At 38.9% G+C, this 18,564-nt stretch overlaps 1 protein-coding gene across 4 annotated transcripts in view; it reads left to right on the top strand.

Annotated features, from left to right (window-relative positions):
* ST7 (suppression of tumorigenicity 7) overlaps window positions 1-18,564 on the top strand; it is a 254,521-nt gene that overhangs the window by 207,681 nt on the left and 28,276 nt on the right. For all 4 annotated transcript variants that reach the window (XM_060019955.1, XM_060019957.1, XM_060019954.1 and 1 more), the window contains 2 exons: window positions 8,766-8,838; window positions 10,306-10,408. In XM_060019955.1, the coding sequence (XP_059875938.1) occupies window positions 8,766-8,838; window positions 10,306-10,408 (176 nt within the window). The remainder of the gene's footprint in view (window positions 1-8,765; window positions 8,839-10,305; window positions 10,409-18,564) is intronic.

Genomic DNA, 18,564 nt, shown 5'->3' on the forward strand with positions numbered 1-18,564 from the left:
CACTTTTGACTCCCAGAAGCTAAATTAGAAGTAAATGTTCGCATGTTGAAGGAAGGTAATATCAAGTGATTTGATGTTAGTACATTAACTTAGGATTTTATTCAGCAAACACTGACCACCAACTATGTTTCAAACATTGCTTTGTGTTGTGGGTACAAAGTGATGAAGAAACACAGCTTTTACCCCTAAAGCACACCACGTGAGTAGGAGAGGGAAATAAGAGAATGGACAATCGCTGTAAAGTGTAAAGACTGATAGAGTTTAACCCAAGATGGAAGGGACACGTCATCCAGAGTAATGAGGGAAGCCACTCCAGTGGAGGTGGGATCTGTGCTGAGCCAGACAGCGCAGGTGCTGGAGGCAAAGAGAATATGTCCAGAGGTTCAGGGCAGTTTTGACACAGCTTGTGAGGAGAACTCTGTTTCCCACAGAGCAGAGGGAAGACAGAGGCTGTAGCAAAGGGCTGAACTTGCACTGGGTGAGTTAAGCAGGGGCCAGGCCTCAAAGAGCTTTGGGTCTAGTTTGGATTTTGTTCTGGAGACCATGGAGAGACTTGGAAGCAATGTCAGCAGAGGAGGGGCTTCAGCCTGCCCCCAGAGTGAAGGGAGTGGCACAGTGGATTCACACTCTGCCCTTTTTTGACTTGAGGTGGTTGAGAGATGAACGCTGGGAAAGCCCTAAGATGTGAAGGAGTAGAATGCCGCTGGAGAGGACTGGGGAGGTGATTTCAGACTCTGCGAAGAAACAGAATTCTATCCTTCAGGGAAACGTATGCAGGGTTTTCCAACCAACAAGTATAAAAGAGTTTTTAGAGTTTGGCTTTTCTTCTTTATACAACAAATGGGAATCCCAGGCAGAAACTTTTTTTTATTTCCTGGGTGATCAAAACTTTCTATTTTAAACTATAACTACTTCATTTCATTTGCTCTCTGGGGATCTCTTTCTTAACTATGTAGACCCAGTATAAGCCTTAGATAATCTGTCTTTCGGGGGCATGTAACTAAGACGTTATCAAGAGCCTGCCAGGATTCATGTAACCCACCAACACCTGCCTACTTCTGCTGAGTCATAACAACGACATGAGGAGGGAAAAAAAGTGGAATGTGGGGAACAGGTGGAAGGTCCACCTAGTCTTCATAGGTTGTGAGTTTGGAGCAGGCGATGTGAAGGCCTGCACCTGTCAATCTACGAGTCTCATTTGCTAAAAGCAAAGCTTCTGACAAGGTCTTGTCTTACACTTTAATTACAACCAAAGTCGACAAAGCCTGAGAGTAGTTAATACCTTGGATTTAATTCTTGCCAAAAAGGAAGCACCTTAAAGGAGAGCATGTTATCGTATAGCTTATAATAACAACAACGAGAAGTCACACCCTTTTTTTAATTCAAACGAAAGATAAATATAAACCCATAAATGGAGATTCAATAAATACTTTGTGCGGACACTATGTGGCATAGGAGATACAGAGATTGTTAAAGTGGAAATTGGTTCAAGAAGGATGAGAGATTCTAAAAGATGAGATTATAGTTATTCCCACTGGGAAAAAAAAATGTAAAATTAAACACAGATGATTAAAGTTTATGAAAATATCAGAATGACAAATAGCTAAATAAGTATATACAAGTGAGGTAGAAACCTGTCAGCGGTGTTCTGGGCGGCTAAAGTTCAGAGGAGGCAAAAGTCTCAAGACTTTAATTGTGAAGCCATTTTCCAAGGAAAATGATAAAGTATAAGAGAATGATGATAAGGAAAATAAAAGCAAGTACCACATTGGCAGTATGGGATGGTGACACGCTATTGCAAGACCATCTCTGTCACTAATTAGTTAGGCAGCTCTTAAGTATATCATTCAGCTTCCCTGGGCCTGTATTTTTTATCTGTAAAATGAAAGATTTTTGAGGGCTGACCTACACAGTCATGTGCTGTTGTCCAATTCTTTGATTTACCTTGTAGTACTACTATCTGGATAAGAAAGTAATGTGTTAATAAGTTAATAAAAATATACAACTATTCACTCCTATTTTCTATTTCCCCTCAATACTTTTGATTCTTTTTTTTTTAAGAATTTCAACAAATAAATCAATCCCAGCAAAATTCTAGAGGAGAGAAATATGTGGTTTATGAACACTTAGGAAAGAGGTGATTGAAGATCCAGCATGGATTTACTGAGGAAGTTGTGTGACATAAAAACAGATGAGATAGTACATGTGAAAATATTTGTAGTCTATACAATAATATTTAAATGTTTCTTATTGAGGCCATTTTTCTTTATATTTCTGAATTAGAGAAATGCCATGGAAGTATTTGTATCTTTATTTAAATAAAACATTTGATAATTTTTTTTAACATCTTTATTGGAGTATAATTGCTTTACAATGGTGTGTTAGTTTCTGCCTTATAACAAAGTGAATTTTGATAATGTTTTTAATGCTGTCTTTTTAGGTAACGTGGAGCAATGTGGTCATGATACCTATTACACCATTAATAAATGGTATAATTTAATGGTATAATACCTATCATAACTATTAATAAATGGTTGCACATAGATCATTGCAGACCGTTGCAAATTTAGGGTGATCTCTAGAATACCATTTTTGGATTCTCTCCTTGGTATTGCTATGGTCAGTATGTTTTTAAATCAGACCTTGTCAACAGCATAGCACAGTTAAAAAGCGTGTGTTCTGGGGGAGGCTCATTATTTGTTCTAAGTGTGTGATGTTGGCATATTTCTTAACTGTTCTGTGCCTCACTTTCCCATCTATAAAACAGGGCTAGCAGTAGGTCCTATCTCATAGGGTTGCTCTGAGGATTAATGTGTGTAAGTGATTAACAACAGTGCCTGGCACTTAATAAGCCCTTGATAAATGTCAGCAGTAATTTTGATGATGATAATAATCATATGGGGAGGAAGGTGTACTTACGAGGTATATGGAGCAAAGCTGTGAGTGGTAGGTTGAGTTACAACAATGACTAATAGCCTGGACTAATATGCTGAAACCATTAATATTTAATGGTTTAGATTTTATTTTTTTATAAATTTATTTATTTTATTTTTGGCTGCATTGGGTCTTTGTTGCTGCACGTGGCGCGGGCTTTCTGTAGTTGCAGCATGCGGTGGCTTCTGTTGTTGCGGAGCATGGGCTCTAGGCGCACGGGCTTCAGTAGTTGTGGCACGTGGGCTCAGTAGTTGTGGCTTGCAGGCTCTAGAGCGCAGGCTCAGTAGCTGTGGCTTGCAGGCTCTAGAGCGCAGGCTCAGTAGTTGTGGTGCACAGGCTTAGTTGCTCCGCGGCACGTGGGCTCTTCCCGGACCAGGGGTCGTGTCCCCTGCATTGGCAGGTGGATTCTTAACCACTGTGCCACCAGAGAAGTCCTAGATTTTTTTTTAAGATTTAAAATTTAATGGAGTCAAATGTGAAATCCTGCTCATAGGTTCAAAAATTCTCATGGCTGAAGTAAAAGAGAAAAGACCTGGCTTTGGCTGAAATTGGTTTGAATAGAATCAGAGGGGTTTGTTGACCACACGACCATAGGAACAAACCGCTCCAGGTGCTCAGCTTCAGGGCCAGCCCAACTAGTACTCAGAGAATGCTCGTGGCCAGGGCTGCTCAGACTGCACGTTTCCCCTGAGCTCTGTACTGTCGGGTTTCAGGGATTCAGATGATTATTTCCACTTCTAATTCTCATATTTTGAAATCACCCATGGCTCCATAACAAAAATAAGTGAGAAGCTCTGAAGACTGTGTCAGTTGAGGGGCTAGAAGTATTTATTCTGGAAAAGATTAGGTTTAGAGGATAATTTAACCATCTTAGTATTTGAAAGACCAACCTGAAACATAATCAGATTCTGTTTATTAAACTAGGAAGTAATTTTTAGATAAGGATGCATAGAGAGAATGGAGGGTCCAGAATGATGAAAGGCAAGTAAGAGAAGGCAGCTTCAGGTGACACAGGATTGTAGGTTTGGCTTTTTTTTTTCATCTTTTTTGTTGTGGTATAAATTACATATTGTAACATGCACAAATCTTAAATGTAGACTGGGATGACTTTTCACCTATGTATATACCTCTGTGATCACCGCCCAGAATCATAGAACTTTCCATCATCTCAGAAAATTGCCCCTCTAACCCAGAAGTCACCCTTTTTCTGACCTCTCTCGCCATATATTAGCTTTGCAAACTTCATACAACCACTATGGAGCACTGTCTACCAGTTTAAACATTCATCTACCTTCTGACTCAATTCCATTTCCAGTTACATATCCAAGAAAAAATGAGGGTTTTTTTTTAAACCAAAAAGTACACAAGAATAGTCACAACAGCTTTCTTCATAGTAGTCCCAAACTGGAGAACAATCCAAATAGCCATTAGCAAGAGAATAAACATATTGTATATCCACACAATGAAATACGACTCAGCAATAAAAAGGAAGGAAGTACTGATACATGCTACAACATGGATGAACCTCAGAAACATCATTTGGAGAGAGAGAACCCAGACACAAAAGTACACGTGCTATGATTCCAGTTGTATGAAATTCAAGATTGTAGATTTTAAGGAAAGACTTTCACAACAATTTGATTTTGTACACCTAAGATGCTTGGAGAAAGTTCTTCTTTCATAAAAGGATCTGTATGAAACACAAGGTGGAAAGAAATGGAAGGAAAATTAAACTAACGCCAACAGTTCAGCTTTGCCAAAGTGAGAAACATTTATTCGGCATTCCTTGTTTCTACAATGAGTGTGTGATGTCTCATTTACTTTCATTTCCTCCTTGGATTCTAATTCTTAAGGGGACTTTCTGGCAATAATGGTAGCTACACACCACTTTCAAAAGACAGAAAAGCACTGCACAGTTAGAGTCTGCTCATACAAAATTGGACTTAGAACGATTTTGAGTTTCTTCCTCAAAATAAAATTTCTGAATAAATTACAAGCAATATTGGAAAGCAGCTTATTTGTTGTTATTTCCTGCTTAAAACTTCTGATACTACCATTTCCATCAGTATGGTTAGTCACCCTGTTCCCCTTACCATTTTATCCATTTCCCTGGTGGCAAAAGCATAAAATCATAGTAGGCAAACAAGTCTATGGAGATAGAGAACAGATTAGTGGTCACTGGGAACAGGTATGGGTGGGGAGGGTACAAATAAAGGGGTAGCGTGAGAAAGTTCCTTTGGAAAAGTTGCGTATTTTGATGGTAGTGGTGGTTACATGAATCTAGCCTTGGGATAAAATTTCATAGAACCACATACACAGGAATGCATGTAAAAAATGGTGAAAACTGAATAAGGTCTGTAATTGACTTAATAGTACTGTACCAACGTCAATTTCTTGGTTTTTTTATGTTATAATGCAGTTATGTGAGTTGTCACCATTTGAGGGACGCTGAAGGAAGCTTCCCAGAACTCTGTGTGCTGTATTCACAACTTCCTATGTCCCCATAATTATTTCAAAATAATAAGTTTCATAATTATAATAGGCAACAACAACCAAGTCTCAGTCTTTTTTTTTTTTCCCTAAAGAAATGAAAAAAGACTCATGGGGCAAGCAGCCCATAATAATTAGCTTTCTCCTAAAGGTAATGTATATGGTTTTTTCTTAAAAGTGAACCAAAACATGCAGGTCCTGCCTCTGATTTAGATATTAGGCATTTATTAGATTAAAATACGGTTAACAACTGCACACCACAAAAGGAATACGCTAACTTTCATGAAGGTATATAAATAATTTTCTACATCTGCGGGCTAACAGCACTTCGTGTAAGTTCTGCCTTTGTCTGTTTATGCTGTCTGTGTCTCGCTCCACCAGTGTATCATATTTGCCCATGAACTTGCTGCAGACAATTTGTAGAAAGAATTCTTCCCCTTAGCATCATTGTTATCTTTTAAAAATTCACTTATTACGTGTACGTCGCAGGAAGCTTCGGAAATGCAGGTAAACATAGAAAAAAATTGTCTATAATCCCAGCACCCAGAAATAAAAACTGTTCATATTTGGTATATATAGTTCCAGCCTTTTTATCTCTGTGCATAAAAATGCTTTTTTAAAAATATGTGAAATCATAATTTTTGTAAACTTGTTTTACAAAACTTGTTTTACAACAATGCAACATTTCCCCAGGTCATAAAATACTTTCCACCACATGATTTAACGACTGCATCGAATTGCACCCTGTGGATGTGCAGCACCTTAGCCATTCTCCTGTGATTGACATTTGGGCCGTTTCCAGTTTTCTACCATTAGAAACAATGTCGTGATCAACATCCTTAAAGCTAAATCTTCATGCACAGTTGTGATGATTTCCCTTAGGATAAAGTCTCAGAAGTAGAATTGCTGGGTAGGCAAAATGTTAAAGCATTTGATTTATATTGCCACATTAAAAAAGAAAGTGTTGTACACAAAAACCTTATTTGAACAAGATGCTTTACCTGAAGGGTAATTTAGGATCAGTTTCTTTATAATGATTCATCCCTCCTTAGAGACAAATTGCCATTACCAAATAGATGTATTGCTTTGAAAGAATTGAAAGAAAAATATTGAAAATATATAAATAAGTTATGCAAGAATTGTTTGCTGTTTTTAATTTTTGTTTAATAGTGAGAGCAAAATAATATACTAAAGAGATAACAAGTGGAATGAACTTGCCACTGGTGGGGAATGGGGTATTTATATTTCTTCCTTTTCCCATTTGATATTGATTAAAATATTTTTTTCTTTATTTTTTTAAGCATTATGACTGTGCACATATACCAGTATCTTCACATACAATGAGGGAGTAAGGGTAAAATTTTTTTAAATGGGGAAATTGTACCATAGTAGTTGTAACGTTGCAGAGTTGTGAATGTCCTGTCTATGGGTGTGAGGGGATTAAAGATCACCTTTGATTAGGCATCTCTAAGATTCTGCTGGAACACATCAATCGTATCTCTTTCTGCATTTCCAACTGGGTGAATGTGTTCATTTGCTTGATTAGGTAACCTTCTAAACAACATGATCGTTCTCATTGAGAAGCTAAATCCTTAACAACAGGTTTTCTTTAGTTTATCATGTGAGGTTCCATCTGTGCTGCCACCTTCGAATAATTTTGACCATTATTTTCAGTTTCAACTCCTTTCTAGGACTAATCCTTTGTTTCCACTTCATAGAAAGGTGCTAGATTGTCGCAGAAGGAACACCGATCACACCAGGAAGGGTGGAAGCAGGGCTTAGATAATTTTTAAATGAAAGGTCTGAAGTTTAAAAAAAAAAAAAGGTCTGAACTTTTAAGTGGAATGTGTATTATCTGCAATTTTTTTTATTATCTTCCAGTAACAATCAATAAATGGACCCTGGCAAACAAGATAATTGATTCCTGAATTGATTTCACATACTGGGAAGTGGTTAAATGTTTAGATGTTGGAGAAGCAACAAGACAAATCCATGAGTGTCTGACATTTTTTTTCCTTCTTAGTCATAAGCACACCATTTTACAGTATGCATATGGTGTTGAAATTTTGTTTGGATATAATTTATGAGATCAGGGTTACAAAGACCTCTCTCCCTTTCAATTCTGTGTTGGTATTTTCTCTGATTATTTGTATTTTATCAGTGTCATTGAAATTTCCCTCAAAGAGAAATTCCTCATGCTGGAATTGGTGGTAAATACTCATTATTGAATGAAAGGTTGCTTTTCTTTTATGAAATTATTTTCTTCTGCTGTTGACTTTTGTCTAGTTATGGACTTTCCTTTTCATCCCTACCGTAATGTAATTCTTCTAAAGTTGAAAACAGCCCGAAAGAAACTTGGAGGGCGTTCCAGGTGTTAAGAGTTCTTCTAACCTCGGGTGAATTTTGTAGCACCTGGGAATGGCATATTTTTACCTAGTCTGAGTGTTAAAGAAAGACAGTTCTGGTGCGAAATAGGATCATAATTTAAAAACAAGTCCTACCCCCTCCCCCCAGAGGGACTACCCTCTTTGCACTTATCTCCTCTTAGTTGTACTCTGTGCTTTTATTTGCCTGTAAACTCTATCTGAATCTGGTACCCGTTCCCACCCCTCCATCTGAAATTTTCTGTACAAACTGAAAGGAACTGTTTTTGTGGGCAACAAATTAGGCTTCATATGAAAGGAGCTTTATCATGGGTTTGAATGAACAAAAATTGTGTAGTTTTATAAAGATTTCATAATATATCCTCATAAAGATTTCTCTTTCCAATTTTAACAAAAAAACTAAATATAAATTTCATGAAATCTGGTTTAAATCTGAAGAATAGCTAAAGAATACTAAAAGAATAACTAAAGAATACTAACTAAAGAAAAACTAAAGAATAATTTTTAAATAAATTTATTTATCACTAAAAAACCTCATATTTAAAAAAGAATCCAGGTAATATTTTTTTCACTTTAATATTTCATATGCCTCTTGAGAAATTTTATAAGTTAACAAAGAAGTCCTGTTTGCCTTTCTTGATATCAAGACTATTCATGTCATATTTAAATTTATGTATTTATAGCTATTCTCTGCTTAAATAAACTCAACATATGAAAAATCCATATTTTAAATAAAAGGTGATTGCTGAACAGTGTGGTGGATTTGAAATTTGAATTATTCACAAAAGTATGAATTACCCTTAGTTTCACCTACCATTTGGCTACATAAGGAACAGTTAAAATAGTCTTAATTTATGCTCTTTAGGCTTACATGATTAAAATGCTAGTGTATTAAAAAATCATTGCTCTTTGTTTGTACAGATTTATAACAGTTCCTCCTTTTTTTCTCTCTAACAGATATAAGCTTACCAAAGTCGGCAACGATATGCTACACAGCAGCCTTGCTCAAAGCGAGAGCTGTCTCTGACAAGTAAGTGGATAGTAGCCTGTGCAGTACAGATGCTGGTCTGGACGGAAGGAGATGTGTTGTCTCTGAGGGCTTTCTCTGCAAGTTTTTCTTAGTCTATGAGACCCCTGCTTATGAGCATGCATTTTCCAAAACCTGCATTTTCTTTTCTTTCACTACTAGAAGGAGGGAATGTATATCGCCAGGTATTGTAATGGTGTGTGGGTTCCTAAAGAGGGATTTATATGAAACTCCATGCCTCTGAGGTGACTTTTATTTTTATTTTTTTTTTTGCCAGACAGTAGATACCAAAAGGCCTGCTTGGGACTTATACAAAATGCCTTCTTTGATTCATTTTTTTGCATATTCCTCTTCCTCCAGCAGTCCAGGGCGGGGTAGTAGTCATAACAAACATATTAATATGGCAAAAGGGGATGGTCATCTCCCTTTTCTTACCTCATCAATTCCAAACTAACTCCCCACCCAGGATCCGTTTACCTTGAGTCACCATCACAGTGGGACATTTGCCCGTTTTGTTCAGGCAGGTGACTGTGGTATAGAGAATTTCCATAAACCCCCAAGATGACTGGCAGGTGAAAGAAATAGATGGCTTAACTGGTTTTGAGTTCATAAACGCTTACACTTCCCGATACACTCCCTCGGTAGCACTGAAAAGCAGATAACAGGAAAAGAAAACAGCCTCTGCTGTGTCAGACAGGTTTGCTGTTAAGTGTGTGTGCACTTCAAGACCGAAGTAATTTTCTTTCATTCTTTTTTATCCTGTAGATCGCCAGTACCTACTGCAACATCTTTTCTCCCTACACAGCGACTCCAGCTTGGGAGGGCAGGGCCAGGGTTGTCACAGCTTCCCCTGTGGTGTCTGCCTGCCAAGCACAGCTCTGGAGTTAGCCCTGGGTGTGAGGTGAGAAAGAGATTGCATGGTCTGGTTTTTTTCATTCACTTGGGCAGGTGTCTCGCCCGCAGTTTGGGCATGCACACTCCCCCTGCCGGAACAGCCCCAAGCAGGCTCGCCTGCTGCTGAAGCTGCAAGACTTAACCCTCCATCGCAGCACTGACATTGGGTTGGGAGCCTCCTTTAAAATTCTCCCCAGTTCTGTTTTTAACCAAGTGCGCTCTTCTGTAACCTAGTTTTCTCTTTTTCCTACACTGTCTGCCCTTGTCAGTCCTACCCCCTCCCCTGACCTAAGCAGGTACCTTCTAGAAAACTTAGATTAGCTCTTTAGACAGAGAGACTTCACAGCTGAATTTCATTCCTGCCGCGATTAGATGCAAGCACGCTTTCTGCTTCTGCTGGGGTTTTTGTTGGCCTCTGTCTGAGGGGTCACTCAGAGGTTCTGTGTAGTGGAGGTTTGGAGAGCTCATGCCTTTGGCTCGCTGTGGTTTTCTGGGCCCTTGATGTGTAGATGCCTTTCCAGGTTAATGCCCAAGCAGTGGTCCCAACTGGATGGTGTTTGTCTTTCTGCTTTTCAGATTCTCTCCCGAGGCTGCATCTCGGCGGGGGCTGAGCACAGCAGAGATGAATGCAGTAGAGGCCATTCATAGAGCTGTGGAATTCAATCCTCATGTGCCAAAAGTGAGTCTGTGGAATCCCCATAGGAACTCTTTATGATAGCAGAGAGTGTTCAGTGACCACAATGTCATGTCTCCAATGCACCAGTTATAAAAAAATGAATTGCAACCAATGAATGTTGAGGCCCTGTAGAGCCTATGCTTATTAGCCTTGTTTTTAAGTAAAAAAACAAGAGGCTTTGGGGCCCATTTTCGGGCTTCATACAGTAAGGGTAAATTGATAGACCTAGCTTAGGCAGGCCAGGTCAGGAAGCCTGAAAGTGGCAAAATATGGAGATCCCAAGGGTGTTGATGCATTTGATAGGAATTGCACGCCAGTGATAGTCTTACTTAGAACCAACTCGAGACATGAACCTTGTTGTGAATAAAAGTGGTAAAAAATACTCATATGACATTCTGTATCTCCATAAGTAAATGATAGGTAATCAGTATTGGCCAGCAAATAATGAGGAAAACCTCAAAGTATGAAGAAGTAGTTTTCTTTTGACTTGTGAGTGCCATTTTAATAGGTATATATATAGTAGGAAATATTTGTCTTGTTAACCACATGACTGACCTATTTATAAATATGCAGTATTTCCCATATATTTTTTTAAGAATTTGATTTTAAGGGAGTCAAATCATGGCAGAGGATACTTCTGTAATCTTTTATTCAGAAGAGGAGTGTGTGTTCATGACTTACCCGTATTTGAGTACCTACTACGTGATAGGCACGTGGCTGAGGGCCATTTTCAGTTTCTTGATATTATAAAACACATTTTGACCTCTAGGAAACCTCCTGCAGTTCACATCAGGTACTACAAGACAGTTTTCTTGGCAAAATGTCTGATGAAGACTTTCACTGGTGAAAAATGACAAAGGAAGGCTGTTTTCTTGTTTTGTTGCAGTACTGTAGCAAAGGGTGGGGTTGGGTGTGTGTATGTGTGCCTGTGTGATGATTTATGGACTTGCCTACTTTAATTTGTTGATATCCAGAGTGACAAAGATAAGTGATCTAATATCATTCCTGAGGTTTTACTCAGGTCACGGTCATCTTCTCACAAAACAGGAAATTGAAGAGTGGTGCACAGTGCCATATTTGCAGAAGGATGTATTTATCCACTCTAGTTTCAGTGGATAATGACCAACATAGTATTTGTAGACTTAGGTACTGTATATAGGGTGGTATAAAATATATCTATTTAATATTTTCTCAGCTAAGTTAAAAAATGTTTATTCAAATTTGATTAAAATGTAAAACTAATCATGAAAATATTGTCCTGAATTACAGTAAACTTAGGTCATCAATTAATATTTATTGAGTACCATTCTGTAACTACAGAGCTATTTTATGAGCTCTGTAGCTCATAAAATAGCCTTAAAATAAATAAGCCTCTTTTAAAAGTAGTATTGGGCAATAGAGTCCTAGATTCTGAGACAAACACTTGGGTTCCAAATCTGGCTCTGTCATTTATTAGCCATGGGATCTTGGGTTTAGCATCTCTGAACTCAAAGTTTTCCCTCATCTTCCAAATGAAGATAAAAATATAAGACTCACCTATCTTCTGTGATAAAGATCAAGTGAGATAATATGTTCGAAGTTGTTTGAAAATCCTTGAGTGCTATGTGTTTGTAAATTATTAAAATTATTAATATTTAGCTTGTTGGCAGCTCCTCAAGTATGGGACCTGAATCTTAATTTTTCCAGTTATACCACCCTGAGCCTTGTAATCCTGGGACACAAGATAGAAAACTGGAACAATACTTGTTGGTTAGATATTTTAATTGAAGCTGTCGTTTAATTCTAGATAATGGTCTTAAATGGTTGAGCCTCCAGAAGAGTAGTAAAAGCCCTAAGAAATAGTTTAAAGCTGCCATGGAAGAATTTAACCTCAGTCAACTGCATTCTACTTGCAAAATAGAAGTCTTCTAAAAGTGGAAATAATTTGAAAAAGTTGAAATAATTTGATTTCACTTTACCTTCTAATCATTAAACTGAGAGAAGATAGGGCATGTAAGTAAACTGATTCTCCATCCCTTTGCTTTGTTGGTGATTGTGCTGAGGGGGAAACTTGTTTCCAGATCGTCCTCATTATTGGCATTTCTGTGGGGAAAAAGCCCTGTGAGCTACTGACCTCATATGTTCAGAATTAATCACAAACCTCTGGTACTCGTGTACCGTATGCAGGCTGCTATAAACATCTTTTATACGTGTTCTGTTTGTTGGACTGCTTGCTAATGCTTTAGCAGACATGCACATACACATGCATACGTGCACACATCTGCGTGACCACGAATGCACATACACGTGCACGCGCATGTATGTGTGTGTGTATATATATGTATATGACTTTTCAGGCAGAGAATAGCCTTAATTCTAATGAAACATCAGTGGAGGATATAAACACGTAGATTTTTGTTGTAAGAAGGGATCTTAAATGTCATGTAGGACACCTTCCCATTTTAAGCTTAAATCTCTCCTCATAATGATACTATGATAATTATGTTTATTTTTGGTTTCTATTAATGTTTACTATGTGGCAAGCACAGTGCTAACTGAACTACATATGCCATCTCATTTATTTTTCATAACAACATTGTGAAGTGTATCATATTATTATCCCTGCTACATAGATGAGGGCACTGCAGGTTTGGAGAGGTTAAGTAATCTGCTCTTGGTCACACAGTAATTAAATGACAGAGCCTGAACTGATTCTGGGTTATCCGGCTCTTAAACATCTCCCTCCACTGACCCCCAGATCCCACCAGGTGGCAGACCAGCCTAGGCTTGAACCTTCAAATGATGGCGGCCACATCCCTTCCCAAGGCACTCAATTCCCTGTAGACAATTCAGATTTCTTCAGGATATTATCATGTCTTAAACACTGCCATAGCCTTCTTTTTCTCTTTCACAGGAAGTTGTCAGTGGCCCACCACAGGAATTTTCAGTATATACACGCTGTTTTACCCAATTATAGTCTGCTTGGCAGGAGAAAAAAATACCAAATATGATAACTGTGAACCGCCTTCCATAAATTTCCATCTTAGTTCCAACTGGTATCCCAGTAAGCATAGTTAATATTTCAACATCCAATGATAAATATTAGTTATTTACCCCAGGAGGGTTATTCTTAGGAACTCTCTTTACCTGCAAACATGAGGAGTAGGGAGTATAGCTCCTAACCACATCTCAGGACTGGGAAATAAATAACAATAGTAGGGCTTCCCTGGTGGTGCAGTGGTTGAGAGTCCGCCTGCTGATGCAGAGGACATGGGTTCGTGCCCCGGTCCGGGAGGATCCCACATGCCGCGGAGCGGCTGGGCCCGTGAGCCATGGCCACTGAGCCTGCGCGTCCGGAGGCTGTGCTCAGCGACGGGAGAGGCCACAACAGTGAGAGGCCCACGTACTGAAAAATAAATAAATAAATAACAATAGTAAAAAGCCATGGATTTCTGTTCTGAAGGAGAGCCTCTGAAGCCGTTAGATTCTAAACATGAGGATTTCTGAAGCTTTAGATTGCAGCAGATTATAAGGAGGAAGCAGCCCATAGGCTCATACTACGAATCGAATTGTGTTACTCCCCTCCCAAGGAAGTGCAGCAGTGTCTCCAACCCTATGGAAGGTACCAACTCCTTGGATAGTTCTTCAGGACCCCTCATGATCTAACCCAACTTGTTTTTCATTTTTTTCTAGATCCTTCCAACAGTCCACTTACTGTTCCAGAAACATTCTTCTCCTCTTCCCTCTTTGCTGCTTCTGAGGCAGTCCTCCTCATCCTTCACCCCCACCATTACAAGTCACCACCAGGAAGCCTGTGCTCTCCTTGTCCCAGAATCAGTCTTCCCCCTCTGGTCTCTCACTACAGTGCATTGATTATGTGCTTACTGTTCACCTCTTTTTGAGAATGACTAGGGGTATTAGGATCTTAATCATGCTGGTGATTTCCAAGAACTGGGTACACAGTTGAAGAAGACAAATCTTTAAACCATTAGAGGACTTTCCCATTTAATGTCATTAAAATAGCAGTTTTGAGTTTAAAGAGAGTTTCTCCATTTTTTTCAAGAAAATTTCACTCATGTAATGCTGGACAAATGAAGGGTAAGTTCAGCTCTGTTCTGTATTATCTGTGTATTGTTATGTTGTATTGCTATGTACTGTTTAATGGATTTTGGGCTTCAGTTTTTTTCTTCCACTTTCCCGGAAAATGTGCTTCCTCACCTGCCCTGCTCTTGCCCAGCTGGACAAGGTTGACATGGGAGGGACGCATTTCTATCAGTGATCCGTTACTTTACACAGACCTAAGTTAATTAGTGCTATGTGCTCTTAGTATGCTACACCTCCATCGTAAGGCTCTCCCTGTGAAGAGACACATTTTTGGTTTGCAGGATGTTACATTCACTCCTTCAGGGTGCTAAAGATAAATTTCATTTTGACAAATTTCCAAAATAGACTAAATTATTGGTTTGTTATAAGCAGTATTAGATATAGTTTTTCCCTCTGTAGTGGTATTATAATAATAATTTTTATATTTGAGAAAAGAATAAAGTCATTCATAATCCCATCGTATCTAGTCATATTTAAGACCATTTTTTTAGCCTTTTTCCTATGCATTTTTCATACTTAGGAATCATAATCACATAGCATATTCATATTTTTAAAAATTAACATGGGACGCTTCAGTTGGACTTTATGGTTGGGAATTGGGGGTAAATTTATTCCTCCTGGGGGAGGATCATCAGATTTTCAGAGTTCTCTGACCTTAAAATGGTTATCCTCTAACTTAACAGTAAAGTGCACGTCTTTTAGCCATGTGCCTTCAAACGTTTTAAAATATTCTCTGGATGATTTACTTCCTTTTTTTTTGTTATAAAAAGCACATAACATAAAATCTACCCTCTTAACAAATTTTTAAGTATACAGCACGGCGTTGTTAACTATAAGCCTGTCGTCGTACAGCAGATCTCTAGAACCTTTTCATCTTCGTGACGGACACTTTATACCAGTCGAACAGCAACTCTGCATTTCTCCCCCCTCCCAGGCCCTGGTAGCCACCATTCTACTTTCTGCTTCTATGCATTTTACTCCTTTCGCTACCTCATATAGGTGGAATCATGCAGTATTTGTCTTTCTGTTACTTATTTCACTTAGCATGATGTCCTCCAAGTTCATCCATATTGTAGCATAAGGCAGGGTTTCTTTCTTTTTTAAGACTAAATAATATTCCATTGTGTGTGTGTGTGTGTGTGTGTGTGTGTGTGTGTATATCACATTTTCTTTATTCATGCTTTCGTTGATGGAAATTTAGGTTGTTTCCACTTCTCAGCTATTGTGAACATGGAGTGTAAATATCTCTTCAGGATTCTGTTTTCAGTTCTTTTAGATGAATCCCCAGAAGTGTGATTGCTGGATCATGTTTTTAATTTTTTGAGGGGTCTTCATATCGGCTGCACCATTTTACATTCCCCCAACAGTGCACAGGAGTTCTAGTTTCTCCACTTCCTTGCTAACACTTGTCATATTTTATTTTTTTGATAGTGGCCATCCTAACATGTGTGAGGTGATATCTTAATGTGGTTTTGATTTACTTTTCCCTGATGATCTGTGATGTTACCTTTTCATGTACCTGTTGATCATTGTATGTCTTCTTTCGAAAAATGGCATTTCAAGTCCTTTGCTCACTCTTAAATCAGGTTATTTTTAAACATTGAGTTGGAAGAGTTCCTTATTTATTTGGATATTAACTCCTTTTCAGCTACGGTTTACAGATATTTTCTCCCATTTCATAGGTTTCCTTTTCACTCTGTTGATTGTTTCCTTCACTGTGCAGAAGCTTTTTATTTCGATGTAGTCCCACTTGTCTACTTTTGCTTTTGTTGCCAGTGCTTTTCGTATCATATCCAAGCAATCATTGCCAAGACCACTGTTAGGAATTTTTTTCACCTATGTTTAACTCTTAATGCATTTGGAGTTGATTTTTGCCTGTGGGGTAAGATATGGGTCCAGTTTGATTCTTCTGCGTGTGGATACCCAGTTTTTCCAGCAACATTTGTTGAAGAGAATGATTTGGTTCTTGCATCCTCTAATTGTAGACATCAGGTTGTGGTCAACTCCAGTAGTGAACCTCTTTGGGCATAAAGATTTTTTGGTCTTTAAGATTATTTTCTTAGGATAAATTTACAGAATGAGAATGACTGAGTAACATGTAGAAGCACTTCAGGGTTCTTGATATTTACTGCCAAGTTGCTTACCAAAAAAACTGTAGCAGTTTACACTCCCATCAGCTGGTGACTCCTACTTTTCCATTTCCTCACACCTTCGCCAGCATTTAGCAGTTTGTCTAAAAACAAAAACGAAACAGAGAGAGTGAGAGAAGGAGAAAAAAATTATGATTTTATTAAGTACAGCTGGAATTCTGTTCTTTTAGTTTGCATTCCTTTGCCACTACTAGTAACGTGGAACATTTTCAGCCATGTGCGTGTCTGAATTGTCAGGCCAAGTATGTGGAGTTCCTATTATTACTGAGAAAGCATTAATTACAATGATGGTGCAAAGGGTACCAACATAAAGGTAGGCAGACCTATCAAGTATTATTGAAAGAGTTCAAAAGTGTTCAAAACAAGGACACCCACTTCCTGTCCATGGGACCAGAGGGAAGTATGGGAAGGAGGAGTTAATTAGCTCCCTGCCTGTTTCTATTTTGCTAAAATGGGGATAAGAGTTAAGTCTTCATAAGGTTGTTGAAAAGTAAGTGGAATTGCACTGTGTAACTCGTTCAGTGCGTAGTAGGTGCGCGATACGTGCTGGCCCTTTCATCGCCGCTTTGCTTGTACCTTCAGCTCTATTTCTGCACTTGCATGCTGGGTGGAAGTAGGGGCTGCCTAGAAACATGCATTAATGGTACTTCTTGGACCACCCTAGTCTGAAGAAGGATAACCAGAGAGTGTAACAGTGGCGCTACAGGGCCCTGACCTGGAGTACCCACAGGTTCTCCTCAGGCCTCCAGATTTGAGAGGAGTCTCTAGCGCGTTCTGGCTGCAGCTGTTGTCTTCAGGGATTTCCAGTTTGTAACTGCTGGCTAAGTCCTTTGCTGATTAAGAGGTGCCCGTTTCTGACCTCTGCCTTGTATTCTTGTTCTAGCATAGCCACTCCTGCTTCCGCCGCCAAAAAAAAAAAAAAAAAACCCAAACAAAACAGGAACGACAAACTAATTAATAACGATTTATTATTTTTAAAGCAATAAACAGTTTTTCCCTCCTAACGCAATCTTATGTGAAACCCCAATGAACAAAGTAATTAAAAGTAGAACCACTGTGATGAAACTGGAATGAGAAGGCTGGTAGCCCTGCAACCCCAACGCACCTCTGCATACAGAGAGAAGCCTGTGAGCCCTGACCACCACCACAGGAAAACCCCCAGCTTGCGAGGTCCCACGCATAGAACAGGAGGCCCTACACCCATGCTGAGCCCCAGCTACTTGGGATGCTTGGGTGTTGTGGGTGGAGCTATCGAGGGAGAAAAATCAAGAAAGATCACCAGCACCGATGGGGAAAAGCTTTCTTCTTCATCTTGCCTAAAATCCCGGCACTATTAAACCTCACGCTCATCTTACTGGGCCCACCCAGGGACCTGCAGGGGGTGCAGTTGGCACCCTGAGGGTGCTGGCGGAAGGGGGCTCACCATGCTCCTAAAGCTTATTTACCAACAGAGCAGCCTGAGCTTGACAGAATATTGGGGTGAAGATCTAGTTTTTAAATTATATCAGAGTATGGAGAGAAAGTCGTGAGAAAAATGGAGAGCAAAGAATGAAGAATGTTATGACAGAAATGCATTCCCATTAAAAATTTGCATTTTTTTTAAAAAGCTCATATCATGTTAATCTAAAATTTCACAGGAATTTTGAAAGGCTCGTGGGGGAAAACATCCTGGTAAATGTATCTGCCAATGGAGTGTCCACAGGACCTTGTTATAATGATGGAAATTCTATTTCTTGCAAACACTAATGCAGGCCTCCCTTTATATCTTGGTAAAGCTGATTGACAGAGTATAAAATTGCTTTTTAATCCAATTTAGGAAACAAAATGTGTAGTGGGTTTTAACATTTAAAAATGCTTGAAGCGTGGAAGCAGAAACTCAGAATACCCTGGCAGATTGTCTGTGATATTGTATATCAATGGTATATT

This window comes from Delphinus delphis, chromosome 9 (assembly GCF_949987515.2).
Source record: "Delphinus delphis chromosome 9, mDelDel1.2, whole genome shotgun sequence".
NCBI lineage: Eukaryota > Metazoa > Chordata > Mammalia > Artiodactyla > Delphinidae > Delphinus > Delphinus delphis.